The following is a 16,783-nucleotide window of genomic DNA, read 5'->3' as shown; positions in this document are numbered from 1 at the left end:
CGAGTCCTCTCCCGGAAGCAGTGTTTCCTCCAAAGGTCTTTCCCCTGAAGAACGAGAAGAAAGGGCGAAGGAGCGTGCATACAACATGGAAATGGCAAGGCTAAAGATAAATGGGCAGTTGGAGTTAGAAAATGCAAGAGGGAGAAGAGAAGCTGATTTGGAGATCAAAAAGTTAGAGTTTGAAAGAGAGAAGTTAGCTTTGGAGCGTGAAACCAAGTTGAGGGAGTTGGATATCCAAGCTAAGAAGTTAGAATTGAATCCCTCTGGTGGCAGCATTCCATCTGGGCCTGCAGAAAGTAAGTTTTACTTTCCCAAAGATGTGATAAAAGATTATCATAGGAACGAAGATATTGGTCAGTGGTTTAAAGCATATGAGCTAGCATTGTTGGCCCACCAGGTCCCTGAGAAGAATTGGGGAGCGGGGTTGTGGGGTCGCTTTGTGAATGAGGGGAGAGATACCCTGTTAGACCTGCCTGTTGCGGATAGGATGTCGTATGCTCATATGAAGGATGCTTTAATATTGCGGTATGGCCTAACCCCCGAGAAGTACAGACAAGCTTTTAGAGAATGTAAGAAGTTGCCTGGTACGACTTGGGTTGAATATGTGTCTTATTTTTGCAGAGCCATGGATGGTTGGGTAAAGGGCAGCAAAGTGGAAAGTTATGAAGCTCTTTATGATTTATTTGCTTGGGAGCATTTGTCTAATAACTGTTTTCCAGAGCTGCGCCAGCACCTTATTGATAGCAAGATATCTAACCCTAGAAAACTTGCTGAGGAGGCGGACCGCTGGGTCAGTACCAGGGTCCACAAGGGTCCCGTGGGAGACTCAGCCAAAGGTGGGCAGGGTCCCCAGCAGAAGAGTGGGGGGGACAAGGGTAAACAGAAGGAGTCTCAGAAAAGGCTCCAAAGTAATCCCCAAGGGATCCAAGGGAAAGGTTCCCAGCCTCCCCCTGAGAAGAAGCCAGGGGCCCCGACGGGTAAACCTGTTCATAGGGGCCCCCTAACCTGCTACACTTGTGGGCAGGTGGGACACCGGTATTACGATCCCCAGTGTCCCATGAAGAAATCGAATGCACCGCCGAGTGCACCCCCCCGTCAGTTGGCGAGTGTAGCCCTGGGAGGGGAGGAGATGGTTGTCCAAGATGGGAGGGGTCCCGCAGAAATGTCCCTGGTCTCGCTAGGAGACATGCAAATGGTCCCTCCACCCCCTCTGCCTAGTAACACTAGTAAATATAGGCAGTGGGTGACCATTAATGGCCATAGAGTGGAAGCTCTCAGAGACACCGGAGCGAGTGTGACAGCTGTCAAGTGTCACTTGGTGTCCAGAGAGCAGGTGGTTCCCCACGCATTCTACCCTGTGATAGCTGCTGACAACTCCCAGAAAGAGTGTGAAGTAGCTCAGGTTTCCTTTGAATGGGGGGGTGTTTCAGGTACTCTTCAGGTTGCTGTGAGGCCCGCCATGCCTGTCGATTGTCTCCTGGGCAATGATTTAGAAGACTCCCCTTGGGCTAAGGTGGAGAGAGAGGCGCACTTGAAAATGTTGGGCGTGCCAGAGTGGGTGTGTGCAACCACTCGATCGATGACAGCGAGTAAGGGTGTTGATGGGGTCCCGGAGCCTGAAAGTACGGCCCAGGACCCAGCTGTGAAGAGAAGAGGCAGGAGGCGCGGGAAACCGGCCCCCGTAAGTCCCGTGGTCCAGGAGGAGGTAGACCCTGAGGGGGATGCCCTGGAGCCCACCGGGGAACAAATTGCCGAACTGGGAGACCTGCCCGAACTGACCCATTGGCAGCAGGATGGTGGTCCCTCCAGGGAGGAATTCTGTGCGGAACAGAAAGTGTGCCCTTCTCTTGTGGGCATGAGGCAGCAGGCCTCAGCCCAAACCTCAGGTGATCAGTCAGGGTCACATTTTGTGTACTGGGAGAACGACCTCCTGTATAGCGAGCCTAAGGCTGCTGAGCCTGGGTCAGCCCGTGTGCTGGTGGTACCCCAGCGCTTTAGAGCCTTCCTACTGGGTTTGGCTCATGACGTTCCTTTAGCTGGACATCTGGGGCAGGACAAGACCTATGACAGGCTTGTCACCCATTTTTACTGGCCTCAGATGCGTAGGGATGTAGACATCCATTGCAAGACTTGTCACACTTGCCAGGCAAGTGGGAAAAGCGGGAGGAAGCAGAAGGCTCCCCTCCAACCTTTTCCAGTGGTCAGTACCCCCTTTGACCGGGTGGGTATTGACATTGTTGGGCCCCTGGACCCCAAGACAGCCCTGGGCAACAGGTTCATCCTGGTCTTGGTGGACCATGCCACACGGTACCCGGAAGCCATCCCTCTCCGAACAGTGACGGCCCCCGTGGTGGGACGGGCACTGATGGGTGTTTTCTCCCGGATGGGGTTCCCCAGAGAGGTGGTGTCAGACCGAGGCACCAACTTCATTTCGAACTATATGAAGTCTCTGTGGAAGGAGTGTGGGGTAACCTACAAGTTCACCACTCCTTACCATCCTCAAGGAAATGGGCTGGTTGAGAGATTCAACCGGACCCTGAAAGGCATGATCATGGGTCTTGAAGAACCAATGAGGCGGAAATGGGACGTCCTCTTGCCATGCCTGTTGTTTGCTTACCGAGAGGTGCCGCAGAAGTCTCTAGGGTTCAGTCCCTTTGAGCTTTTGTACGGTCACCCGGTAAGAGGGCCTTTGAGTCTGGTCAAGGAAGGCTGGGAGCAATCTCCCAGGAAACCTCCCCAGGATGTATACAGCTACATGCTGGCCTTTCGGAACCAGACTCGGCGCTTCAGAGAACTTGCTCAGGCAAATCTGGAGGCCAGCCAGGAGGAGATGAAGCGTTGGTACGACCGGAATGCCACTCTGGTAGAGCTTCAGCCTGGTCAGGAAGTGTGGGTCATGTCCCCTGTGGAACCTTGTGCGCTCAAGGACAGGTGGACTGGACCGTTTAAGGTTGTGGAGAAGAAGAGCGATGTCACCTACTTAGTGGACTTGAAATCTCCCAGGAATCCCTTGCGGGTCCTGCATGTCAACCGTTTGAAGCCCCACTTAGAAAGGTCCGAAGTGGGCATGCTCCTAGCTACAGATGCTGGAATGGAGGAGGAGAGTGAGCTTCTTCCTGACCTCCTGTGTGCTAAAGAGCAAGACGGGTCAGTGGATGGTGTGGTCCTCTCTGACACACTGACCCTTGAGCAGAAACAGGATTGTCGCCACCTGCTGGGACAATTCCCGGATCTGTTTTCCTTGGTTCCGGGTGTCACTCATTGGTGTGTCCATGACGTTGACACCAGAGACAGCCCTCCTGTGAAGCACAAGGCTTACAGGGTGACTGACAAGGTTCGAGCATACATTAAGGAGGAAGTCTCCAAAATGTTTGCGTTAGGGGTGATTGAGTCCTCTAGCAGTCCTTGGGCCAGCCCCGTGGTCTTGGTCCCGAAGGCTGCAGCGCCTGGTGCTTCACCAGAACTCCGGTTCTGCGTGGACTACCGAGGACTCAATTCGGTCACGAAGACTGACGCGCACCCCATCCCCAGAGCTGATGAGCTCATAGATCGGTTGGGGGCTGCCCGGTACCTTAGTACGTTTGATCTAACGTCTGGGTACTGGCAGATCGCCTTGACTGATGGGGCAAAGGAGAGGTCCGCATTCTCCACACCAGATGGGCTATACCAGTTCCGGGTGATGCCCTTTGGGATGAAGAATGCCCCTGCCACCTTCCAGAGGTTGGTCAACCAGGTCTTGGCTGGACTGGAGGATTTCAGGGCCGCCTACCTGGACGACATCGCAGTGTTCAGCGCCAGCTGGGAGGAACACTTGCGCCACCTCCAGGAAGTGTTGTTGGCCCTGCGCAGAGCAGGCCTCACAATCAAAGCCAGTAAGTGCCAGATTGGGCAGGGTTCGGTGGTGTACTTGGGGCACCAAGTAGGGAGCGGCAAGGTTGCCCCCCTGCAACCCAAGATTGATACCATCCTGGCTTGGGCGCCGCCCAAAACCCAAACGCAGGTGAGAGCCTTCTTAGGACTCACGGGTTACTACAGGAGGTTTGTCAAGGATTACGGTAACATTGTGCACCCCTTGACTTCGCTGACTTCCAGGAAGCAGCCACGAAACGTGATCTGGACTGATGCCTGTCAAACGGCCTTCGACACCCTGAAAACTGCAATGTGCACAGCACCTATACTCCAGGCACCCGACTTCTCGAAAGAATTTATTGTCCAGACGGACGCTTCAGAGCATGGCGTGGGGGCTGTTCTAGCTCAGGTGAATGAAGAGGGCCGAGACTTGCCTGTAGCCTTCATCAGTAGGAGGTTACTTCCCAGGGAAACGAGGTGGAGTGCGATAGAGAGAGAAGCATTTGCTGTGGTCTGGGCGCTGAAGAAGCTAAGACCCTACCTGTTTGGGACTCACTTCCGGGTTCAGACAGACCACAGGCCCCTCAGATGGTTGATGCAGATGAGGGGTGAGAATCCGAAACTGTTGAGGTGGTCCATTTCCCTACAGGGGATGGACTTTACGGTGGAACACCGCCCTGGTACAGATCACGCCAATGCTGATGGTCTGTCCAGATTTTTCCGCCTTAGTGATGAGGACTCCCTAGGTCAAGGGTAGTTCTCCCCACATTTCAGCTGGAGGGGACACGTGTTAGACCTGACATCATTGGCTTGAGTCTCTCCTCCATTTTTTCTGTTTGCCTCCACTGTTTTTCGATGTTTTGCTGGTATATGCTTTGGGCGCGGTGGCACTGCTGATCAGTGCCACAGCGCAAGTGCTCCCTACGTTAAATTGATGTATCTATTGTATCCATGTTTGGCTTATTTGGTTTACTGTCAATCCCTAGTCTAGCGCACCAGGAGTGCCGGGGCTTGTAAATACAAATGCCGCTCATGGGCTTGCAGCACGTGTTGTGCCACCCACAGGAGCGGCCTCATAAAAGAATGTCTACGGGTCAGTCATTGCGAGACCCACGTGCAGCCTAGGGCTGTAACGCGGACTGTGCAAGTATACCTACTTGCCAGCCCCTCAAACCTTCCCTTGACTTCATGTTAGTCACCCCTATGGTAGGCCCGCGGGCAGGGTGCATTGTAAGTATAAGGTAGGACACGCCTGACCAAGTTGGCATGTCCTAATAGTGAATTACAGCCATCTTCGTTCTTCACTATTGCAAGGTAGCCTGCTCTCCATTAGTTAGAATGGGCCGCCGGGATTATTACTGCTATGATCCTAGCTGGCTCAGGGAGCATGGTGCAATGTCGAGTTTGGTATCCCTGAACTCGGGGTTTAATTACGCATCCGTTGGTGTGGATGGTTTTTGGACTCTGGGTTCGAAAATAGCACTTTTAGAAAGTGTCTATTTTCTTGTCTAACCATATCTGGTTTCTGCTGGTCTTGCGTGTGTGTGACAGGAGCTGGGTGGCTCCACAGGTCTGGATGAGTCAGTGTGGGATGAGTGGGACATTTGCGTTGAGAGTAGGGGGAGAGTAGTTGTTGATAGCCTGCCCTGCCTGGTACAATGCTGGCTACACCTCCTGCCAAGCGGCTGATGGCTCTGTGCCTGCCATGGACGATCCTAGCCCCACCTCCTGCCAGGAGGCCGATAGCTCTGCTCCTGCCAGTGTCAATGCTGGCTCCACCTCCTGCTGGGCGTCTGAGGACCCAGCCCTGCTCAGTGAATACGCCAGGTGCTTCTGCCTGGCTCCACCCACAACAGACCCAGGATGTTGGGAAAGTCCCCGGCATGGACAAAGGGATCAAAGCCGAAAAGGGGTATAAGAGAAGGACCCCTGAACTAAGAAATCAGATCACTTCTGACAAGGAACCCTGTAACCAAGGACAAGAGGCCTGCTGATCTGAGGACTTGCCTACCCCTTCTGCCAGTGTGCTGTTTGCTGGGGGGAATCCTGCAGTGCTTCTTTATTTTTGCCAAGGAACCAGGAGAGAGGAACTGTGTGTGTACTCTCACGCTTGCTAAGAAAATCTCCAAGGACTGGAAGAGTGCCAGTCTCCTGCTGAAGTCACAGGGCTAAAAGACTTCATCTGCTTAAAGGGCTATTTGCTGGAACCTGTGAATCCAGCACCTCTGAAAGAACCAGCAATCTCGACGCCGACGGACGTCGCCGAATCCAGCTCGACGTAGTGGGTAACGGCCCCAGTGTCCCGCTTCCTCGACGACCGGCCGCCGGGCCCGATCGACGCCAGCAGCAACGCCAGTGAGTAGTGAGTTCGGCTCCAGCTCCAAGGGACCTCGTGTCTGCACCGCTGCTGATCGCATCGCCCTCGTGCCCTCTCGACGCCGTGAGCGCTGCTCACACTTTGCAACCGCATCATCGACAACGACGCCTGCTGAGGCCTGATCGACACCGAAGACGCGACGCCGGATTGCTCGACGCCGCTGATCATCGTGTGCTTCCTTTTCCTAAGGTACTGTGTTGTTGGGGGTCCGTGTGACTCCAGGTTCGACTTAGCGCTCCTCGCGGTCGACGCCGAACCTTTGGATTAACTTTGCCTCTACGTCGTGTAGCCCCCGTGTGGGTTACCTTGTTGCTAAGAACTGTGTTGCCAAGAAGAAGATTTGCTTTGATACTAAAGACTTTTGTGCTAAAGAAGAAACTACCTTTGAACTATCCCTTTTCCCTTCCCAGAGTATTTATTAAGATTGTGTACATTTTTGTCGTTATTTGGTCTTGTGCTAAGCCTTATATAAAAATACTTATTTTTATAATACTACTGTGTCGTGTCCATTTGTAGTGTATTCACTTTGTTACTGTATGTGGTCATAAATGCTTAACACACAGCCTCTGAGATAAGCCTGTCTGCTCTGCCAAGCTACCGAGGGGGTGAGCAGGGGTTATCAAAGGGTGTGATCCCCTTGCCCTGACTAGAAAATGTGTGTTCCTATTTGTCAGAAGTGTATACCTCTGCCAACTAGAGACAGACGGTTCTAACAAGTATCATCTGCCCCAGGCCTTAACCCACCCTTTTGCTTTTGATCTGTCTGAAAATGAAACAAAAGACCTCTAAACGTATTTGTTTTAAACGGATTCATCCTCCAGTGCAGTCTCTGTTAACATGGGACTAGTGGGTTATATAATTCCCTGCGTAGAGTGAGGGACATCACCCTATCACATGCCTTGACTAGAGACAGGAAATGTTGCAACATGTTTTGTCTGAAAACTACACGCATTTTTTGTAAAACTTTGCTACATTTTTGTGGAGTTTAAACTAATATAGAAACAATCACACAGAAGTAGGTTATATAGAAGAAAATCTCCACAAAAAAACGACTGTTAATGAGAACATTAACAGATAAAAAAGGTTTTTGGGAGGAAATGGGTCTCGTGTCTCATGAACCTTCCACATTTTGCATCTCTCTGAGATACAATGGCCATTATACCGCTTGCTGTGAGTTTATCCTGTTTTGAGTAGGCTGTCCCGTTGCTGTGGGACATCGAAGGTCCTGCCCTTTGACTCTCACAGGACAAGTAGGAGAGGAGGATTGGAGCTGCTGAATGACACTTCAACCCTAGCAGTTTACATGTTATATTTTTTTGTTTTGTGTTTTCCTGGGCGCCATAGCTCGCACTTCTAGGGCTTCTTGGTGCGATTACTCTTCTTCCTTTCAGGCATGACCCACTCTTCCTTCTGCAAAGCATGACAAAGAAATGGGACTCATCCACCACTTTGTGCATGCACTTCAGTGACATTGTCAGGCACTCATGCCCAGGGTCGGGTTATTTCTCTGGCCCTTACACCCCTGCATGGGCAACACCATCGCTTCAGGAGCACACTCAACCTTAGAGATGCCACCGGCACTTTTTACACTGACTATTGTCTCGTGCTGCCCCCTGTTCCATGAGACACACGTACAGACTGAAGGAGTGACCCCCAGCTAAGAATGATGCCCCCCCCCTCCCACCGCAGTAGAGACCGTGACCCTGGAACATCGCAGCAATGTTTGGTCAGGTGACATATACCACCGATATGTAGTAGGGTAAGAATTTAACATGGGAATGGGCAATTTCCTGATCAATTGCACCCTGCCATGAGCAGGCTTTTTCTTTACACACGCAGTTTATTTCTTAGAATTGTTATTCAGGAAGTAGAAAGTGAAAAGACATGGGTACAGATCTACACCATTTTGGCCAGCAAACCCCAGCAGTAACAAAAGAAGCGCCATCTTTCGTAGAATTGTAGCACAACAGTAAACACAATCGAGGAAGTCTTGCTATGGAGTTAGAAGAAAAACTATTATGCGAAAGACAGCAGTTTCTTCATTGTTAAGCAGACAAAGCTGTTCGCTTAATGGAACATGAAGACCTAGTCGCATAACAACCCTGGAGAGGAAAAGAAACCACAAGTAAACCCGCAATATGAATACACTCTGTACGCCAATACATACAGATAAGAAAGAGAGGGTTGGGCCGCACGATGAAGTCTGGAAAGTACAACCACTTTATTATGTTGGAGTTAAAGTTGGCACCAGCGTGTCTCCATGGATAATCTGCAAAGGGACAAAAGAATGGGAAAAGTCATAAAAAATTAATAACAATTACTTCTTGTATTTTTTTTTACTGTCCATTATCCTGGCTCTAACAGAACATAACAAATGACAACAGCTGCCCACGAAAAAGGGAAAAATGTTTTTACCTTTGCATGGAGCAGGTGGAATTCCGATGCACATGAAGTACTGGAAAGTGATAGTACACGCCAGAAAGCAGCAGTACTTGTGCCAGATCTCAGCAATTGCTTTCCTTCTGCGTCGATACAACACAACAAAAAGCCATAAACCGTGAATCATGGCAAAGAAATCCATCCTCTGGCCTATCACATTGACGGACATCAGGAAACATGTCTGCTCAAAGAAAAACAAAGTGGAGGGCTTGCGTCAGAAAAAAGAACCTTTGAAAATTTTATATATCATTCTCACACTAAATGTAAAGACATATCCCTTTTGAAATGTTTGATGCAAACATTTTGATTTTTTTGTCATTTTGAAAACTTTTCTTTTCTCGCTGTTTTAGAAAGTTTAGGAGTTTGGGTTGGGGGAACAAAGTTGCAATTGACCATCGTGTTACTGGATATTAGAACATTGGAATGTTAGGAGCTCCATTGCAGACAATGGAGTGCTCCCTGCTTCTACGCCGGTAAAGGCCCTAAGAGCAACATTCCAATGTTCTACAAAGGCTTCTCGAAGTTCGAGGGGATTTGTATCCCCTCGAGCTTCGAGAACCCTTTGTTTAATTTGTTAGAACATTCTGCCCTCTAGTGGCAGAATGTTCTAATAGCCTTATAGCCCTTCATAGCAGGGCTATACGGCTATTAAAGTCCTGCTGTTTTGTTAAAGTCCCTCGCCTTCGGCTCGGGTCTTTAACGATTCAGCGGGACTTTAATAGCCGGTATAGCCCGCTACGGCGGTCTATAAGGCTATATTATAAGCCTGGAGTTCCAACATTCCAATGTTTCTTCGCTTACAGCTCGGGCTGTGAACAAAGGCTTCAGGGAGCCTGAGGGGATTCCAATCCCCTCACGCTCCCATAAGGCTTTGTGTTTTTTGTTAGAACATTCTGCCCTCTAGTGGCAGAATTCTCTAATAGCCTTAGAGTCCTCCGTAGCTGGCCTATACAGGCATTAACATCCCGCTCACTTGATGAAGGCCCTCGGTTTCAGCTCTAGTCTTTACCGCTTGAGCAGGCCTTTAATAGCCAATATAGCCCACCATGGCGGGCTTTAAGACTATATTAAAGAAGATATCAGAAAGGAGGCTGGTCAACAAGTTTTCTAGGTGTGTAAGCACATTTATTGTCAATTTGACAGGTGGAAATAAAATTTTCTCTTCAGGGATCCACGCCTTGGGTCTCATTCACAGGTTTTTTCAGTCATATTCTACATTTACAACTCTAATGAATTGCATTTAGGGTCATAAATTACAAAATATTCGTCACAGAATCAGGTCATGCAGATTTTGCTCACCAACAAGTTTTTTTTGTGGTCATAATTTGAGTTTTCAATTCTAAAGAATTGCATGGAGGGTCGTAAATCCCAAATCTTTATTCACAGATTAAGGGTGCACAGATTTTGCAGCCATTAAATAGTACCTAAAATTGTGAAAAATGAAAACCCCTCAAGCATCTCAGATTTTTCATTGTAGAAAGTTCAAGGACTGGAATGTTTCACTCATATGGAATCGAGGGTTGGTGGGTGTGTCCAAGGCTGTTAATGCAGGACTCTCAGAGCCGAAAATGAAAGTCCGAATCTAAGGCCATAATTTTGTATTTGGTGGCAGAGGTACTGCCATGATATCACCACACAAGCAGCAACCAGTCTGGCATGGTAGAAAGAGCTGGTGGGGAAAAACCTATTATGGCAACATCACCCAAGTCTGGTGGCTTGTTAAACTGTTATCACCCATGTAAGTCCTTAAACTGGATTGCCAAAGGTAGATCCATTTCCACAACTCACATAAGGGGAAATTCCTTAGAAGCTGAAAGAATAAAAAATACAAATAATTTACTGGATACCGTCCTTTGGGTTGGACAGAAAAAATTGTTTTTGTTAAGTAAAGGGAACTATTGGTGCTCACATAAGCTTCATGCTCTTTGTTATATGTTGTTGACAGAGAGTTACTGACTCCAAGCTACATGCACCCCAGAGGCCTTTTCAGAGCACATGGATCACCAGCCCCATTGTGCAGCTAGATAACACTAAGCCACAGTGGAATACCTGACTTGGGAAACACAGGCCTATAATTTTAAAACTCCTTAAAGAGTAGTTAATAATCCCCTGAACTTATGATGATCCTCTTGTGTCCTAAAAGATGCTGGGAGATATTTTTTAGGCTGACAACGCCAAAGGCACAGTATATCTCTAGTGCTTTGTGATTTGTTGCAAATTTCCATTAGCAGTACTGGTAGTGGGCTGCTATGGGGCTGGGACAGACCTATAAAAGATAAACTTGCATGTCCCACAAGGTTATATGAAAGCATCAGTTTATATATTTAGTTAGCTATGCTTTCCTGCAAAGAGCCAGAGCAGATAAGGTGGTACAGAAAGGGGTGATCACCTTTCCTGAATATACAAATACCTGAAGCAAGTATCCAAGATGGACTGAATTCTACTTTCAAGAGAGGTTGTAATTACATGTCTTTGCTGCCCATGAAATCTATCCCAGCATGGACATTTATAGATCTTAGTCAATACTAAAGGGTGCTCATGCTAGCCCGACAGATCACTATGAATGGGATCTGTGAATTCAGAATTCACTGTAAATATCCACAGTGCAGGCTGGTGAAACTTTGAGGCCTTTTAAAAAGAGGGATCTCCATAACTGACTGTTGTTGCTTTAGCCGTCCAAAGGTTAGCATAAATTAGCTCATCAATCTGCTATTTGTGAGATTTCAGTAACATGATTCTATTATTCATAAATTCACTGCCTGCTTCAGAAAGGTATATTCAATAATTATAGTGGAGGGAACTCAACAATAGGACAATGTTGTGGTATGCTTCTAGTAAGGAAAGGCTACTTAGTTCCACCAATTCGATGCAGATTTCAATGCTTTGACGAACATCTGAAGGCAGACCTATAAAAGGCTTCGACATGCAAACACTCGAGAGTGCTTCAAAACTCTTATGGTTAAACCAATCTAACTACTGATCTTCGACTTTCCCTCTCAATAATGAATTCAGGAAAGATCTCAAAACCAACCTCTTTACAATTTTCTTCCATCCTAGACCGTATCCGTATCCCCTCTTTCCTCTCAGATGAAGCAGCATTAAACATGGCTGAGTCAGCATGGACTGAAATTAGGTTTTACTCTTCAGATCTATGGTGTTGAGCTAATTTCCACATAGGCATGTTGGAGTTACAATAAAGGCTTCACATCAAGCTGTAGATCTGAATATTCTGCTATTCAGAGCCAATGTAGAGCTCTTCCACAAAAAGACCCCTAAACTCCTAAATATTCCACTAACAACAAACATGTTCTAATTAATGTTACATCATTTGGCAAAGAGTTTAGAGAATATTTTTGTGAAATGTGATGTTTACAATATGTCCCTTTATGTTTTTTTTTTATCAAACTGACTACCAGTTGGACAAAATGGTTCAAATGGTTTATAGTTTTGAGGAAGAGTTTGTGAAGATTAACTATCTGGGCTGCTAGTCCATCACAATTATGATCAGTTTGTCCCATTTTTTTATGAAATTGATCCAATCCATTATTTAGTAGGTTAAGGCAATGCATCTGTTCTGGTGAACTGCATAACATGAAAAAGGAACAGGTAAAATACGAGATAAAGCACAAATACAGAGAAGATATTTCAAATCTGGCTTAACTGTATGAAGTTCTAGATCTAGTACCTTAGGATCATAGTATCAATATACATTACCATCAGGCCCCTGTTTATAGATCATTTCCTACAAATGATACTTACATGATTCACTTTACTTATCCTGCTTGCCCAGGATAGCATATGTGTGATTTCTGCTCTTGCCTTTGATTTTGACGCTAGGTGCTGTGTTGTTGCAGGCACTATGCTGTACTGTGTGACTCTGTGGGCAAGTCTAGCTACAGTCAATTTTGTGTAAGGGAAGCTTACATCTCAGTACTTTAACCCCTTCACTGCGGCGGCTATTCCGCCGCAGTGCTAAGGGGGTGGGGGTGCCACGCGGCAGTCCCGTGCTCGTGACGGAACCGCTCCGTCACGGCACGCGGGTGAGCTGTGCTTGTGACGGAACGGTTCCGTCACGAGCATGGGAGGGGTTAAGGGGAATATCATTGCAGGGATTGCTCCCCTGTGATCCTATAGCTATAAGCTCTCCAGAATGCCAAACTGGAAGATGGGCCAACAATATAGGCCAAAACCAAGTCTCATGAATAGAATATTTCTAGCTTGGAACCATACAGCTTTCAGTTCAAGAACCAGGGAGTGTGGCCATTAGTGCAAACCTACTGGCTAGCTGGTTCAGAGGCAACAGAGTGGACAGGTACACCTGTCCCACACCAAAACACTCACCAAATAAAAGTCACCTTTCAGTAAGCCCCTTCCTTTTCTTTCTCTGGAATGGTCGCACATCTACCTTGAGGCCCTGCTCTGCTTTAGAAGCATAACACTTTCATTAAGACCAGGAATATAGCTGAGCCAGATGGCAGAATCCACTGCTCCAGCAATAAATAGTGCTGAGGAAGTCTTAAGTAAACAAAACTGACACATATTTACCTCCAAACCAAACTTGTAAAAGAAGTAGTTTACGAAATACTTGGCACAGTTCACAAGTCCATCGTCGAAATGCTGTCTGGTGATGTCATGAAAGATTGTTTTAGTGACAGGCGTGGTGAGGTTGTTTCGGCACCGGTAGTACTCCTGATGTCGGTAGATGGTGACTTCGAAAGCCAGAATAGCCAGCATCAGTAAATTATTCTGAGAGAAAAGAGACACAATGCATGAGAGAAGAAAACATGATTTTAAGTAAAACAGGAAATTGGTACAGCGAATGAAAGGTTTGGTTTTATTTGATTAATGAAACTCCATCTGAGATATTAAGTTGTAAAATATTTCATAAAGAAGGACTGGTAAAACATACTGGCAAAAAGAAGAAATGCTAATAGTTACAATTCCACTTCATCTGCCGCAGATGAGAATGCTTCGAAAAACTTCTAGCAGCTTGGTCTAGGACTCACCATCATAGGGTACATTCCTTCACCCATGAGATGTTTCTCTTGATCAGGTGTTTTTTGCCCAGTCAGACTGGCTAGGATAAATGGAGTGCTTTGGACGAAATGATTGCTCTTGGGTTAGTTTAACAAAACAACCAAAACAGTCCTCAGGAATAAGGGGATAAAGACTTTCTGTGGAGGGACCTGACTCTTGTAGTAAAGTTTTCTGCTGGCGATAGTCAGCCAAGGGAGAGGTGGTAACACAAACACCTCTTTAGCTTTGTCCCACACTATTCATTACATTAATGTAACATGCTGACCTGCTGCTGACCTGCTCATTGATTCAATTTGGTTTGTACTGAGTAAAAACCCTTGTTTGCACACTGACAGACTGCCATTTTCTGGCACTCACTCACAGCTCTCCCTCACAAAAGCAAGAACCACCAGCCATGCGTACAACACCTTGCATGTTTTCATCTCTCAACGTGTCCAACTTATGACTAGTAGATATATATTTTTAGAGAAACATTGGGGCAGTTTAGTACATGTGTAGGTGTTCCTTATTTGTGTAGAAATGTTGGCTTACTTATGAACGTCAGAAGTCTGATTCACAAACTGCATATTTGGTACATTAAGTTGTACTACAGTACTACATTCACTTCTCCTATCTATTCTATGGGGCTATCTCCACACACATAAGTAAGTAGTAAATTTAGGACAATCTAGGGTAACTACAAACAATTAGGTGTGTGGGTTGAAGGGACAGGGTTAGGGAAACTTAAGAAGGGGTTAAAGAAGGAACGGGATACAACAAGCACTCACCCACAAAAGAGCAAGCCAATTGCTATGTACAAACTACACTTCTAAAGTTACTGTAGCTCTAAAGGTGACAAAACAGTAGTGAATGTACTTTCCCCCAGCCTTGTCTTAAGTCCAGTGCCACACATGGCCACTTACAGGTACTGCAAGAAACACCACATTTAAAATGCTTCAGGAGGATATACAACATTTATATGGCTGTCCATCCACATTAGAATATACCTTAGTTTACCAATTGCTACTCGCCACCTTCATATACATTTTCATTTTTCAGGGGCCCGAAAGCAAACATTCCCTCACTTTACAATTTCCACCCAAATTGAGCTGAACTTATTAAAATGGTGGACATTGTCTATCGGAAACACTGAGACGTATGCCAAATTTTTTAACCCGAATCTTTTTCTGTCACTCTAGGAATCAATTACCAAATCCTTAATTGACATCCTGATTAGCAATAGTAAATAAAATACTTATTCGGAACACAAGGATGATACAAGAAAGACCTGTTTCAAAAATAAAAGTAACGCAAAATCTACTTTAAAAATAAAAACTGAAAAAAATCAAAGCCTCTCTCAACTTGCTACTTTTAAGAATAAGCTATTATAAGCTGCTTTGAGAAAAGAAAAATAACTACAGTGAACAGCAGTGTGTACTAATTTATAAGTTCTCTAGGCAGAGAGATCAAGCCAAATACTGGCAATTTGTAAACAAACTTGATAGTAACTAGTAACAACAGTAGGGTTTACACAAACAGAGTTAGCCTTTTAAATAGGGTCGAATAGATAAATAATATTTATCCCACTTCTGATTTTGCTGAATACACCAGCACCGGGCACACATTACCCTACTCTTCTAACTCTATTGAGCACTCCTCTTCTAATGATCTTAGCATTGCCAAGACCACAGAGTTAGCTCTCAGGTCTGTCAGATTTAATAGAGCCCCGGGCCCAAACGGTGTTCCCGGGCCCAAACGGTGTTCCCGGCTCTTTATTTAAATTAGACATTCACATTTTGGTTCATTGGGTATTCCCACTGAACCATGCCTCTTCCCAAGAGCCACAATTGCCTGATTCCTGGTTCGATCCTTCATGTAATATACAAGAAGAGTGATAGATCTGATTCCGCCAACTATTGTTTAATTTGACACTTGGACATGGAGGCCAACACCAGGATCCTTTTAAGATAATTAGTGAACTGTACTGAACAAACAAGACTACTCCCATATTTTCAAACTGATTCCTGATCCAAGCTTCTACATAGTGCTTCTTTGATTGTTTGCTTCATTGATAACCCGGCTGCATTTGACGGAGTAGACAGTCATAACATATGGGTCACGTTTTTGCAATGGAGGATCCTCCCACTTTGCTGAAAGCTTATCATTTTATTGTTCGCTGAGTGAAAGTCAGCAAAGGTTCTAAGTTGTCAGACCACATAAAACAAACATAGGACTTAAGCAGGGGTGTGTCTTGGCTCCCTTAGTACATAGCCTTTGTACAGCAGCTATTGGTGAAGCACTGCCAATGTCCAGGACATTTCCACCTAGGACAGGACCATGAAAGGTCAAAACCCTCCAGTATGCTGATGACTTCGTCATAGTAGATCAAAGTAAGGTGGAGTTACAGGGAGCTTTAAAAATATTGTAAACATATAAACTAATAAGATGATAGTTCATTAGATCCAGTGCAAGGTTTACAGGAAAACCTTAAATCTTCCTCCACCTGCACGCATAACTCAGATTTAGATGGAATTTGCCTTGTGCTATCAGGATTTAGCATGTAAAGCTGCCTTCCTTAAATATTGCTATCAAGTTGAAAATGCAAAAGCAGCTTCGATTTAAATATCTCTTACAAACAATTCAACTAGAAGGAAGAGGCTTGTCACAGACTATTTTTTCATTTGAATCTGAGACTTAGACATGGTCACTGCCTGGGGAAATAACGTGTCAAATGCAGCTCTGAAGCCCAACGTTGAAACCCACCTAATGCTCACCTCTCACGCTGCAGAATGTGCATAATCCATGCAATCCAGCGATGCTGATTTAATAATTGAGTTAATAAGTGACTCTTACAAGTGACTCATGTAACTCGTTGCTTAAACCATACAATTTACAAAAATCCCTGAACAAGGCCTGCAGACAGCAGATTATAAGATTGTGCTTGATGGTGTTTCCAATCAAAGAATTCAGACAAACATGGCCAAATAATTGTAATGAACGACAGGCACGGTGGCTTTCGTCATTATGAAAAAGCAAACCATTTTGCAGCTTCTATGTTGCTGCCCTGCGGAAAATGCAAGACATGGGCAACACATATAAGTA

At 46.0% G+C, this 16,783-nt stretch overlaps 1 protein-coding gene across 1 annotated transcript in view; it reads right to left on the bottom strand.

Annotated features, from left to right (window-relative positions):
- PIEZO2 (piezo type mechanosensitive ion channel component 2) overlaps positions 1-16,783 on the bottom strand; it is a 1,150,823-nt gene that overhangs the window by 295,224 nt on the left and 838,816 nt on the right. Inside the window, exons 22-24 of the mRNA XM_086964934.1 lie at positions 13,211-13,411; positions 8,642-8,846; positions 8,394-8,495 (exon numbers count right to left, since the gene is read on the bottom strand). Coding sequence (XP_086821060.1) covers positions 8,394-8,495; positions 8,642-8,846; positions 13,211-13,411 — 508 coding nt within the window. The remainder of the gene's footprint in view (positions 1-8,393; positions 8,496-8,641; positions 8,847-13,210; positions 13,412-16,783) is intronic.

Source organism: Lissotriton vulgaris, chromosome 4_1 (genome assembly GCF_964263255.1).
Source record: "Lissotriton vulgaris chromosome 4_1, aLisVul1.2, whole genome shotgun sequence".
NCBI lineage: Eukaryota > Metazoa > Chordata > Amphibia > Caudata > Salamandridae > Lissotriton > Lissotriton vulgaris.
The sequence above is the reverse complement of the archived record's forward strand: the minus strand, read 5'-3'. Positions and strand labels throughout refer to the sequence as shown.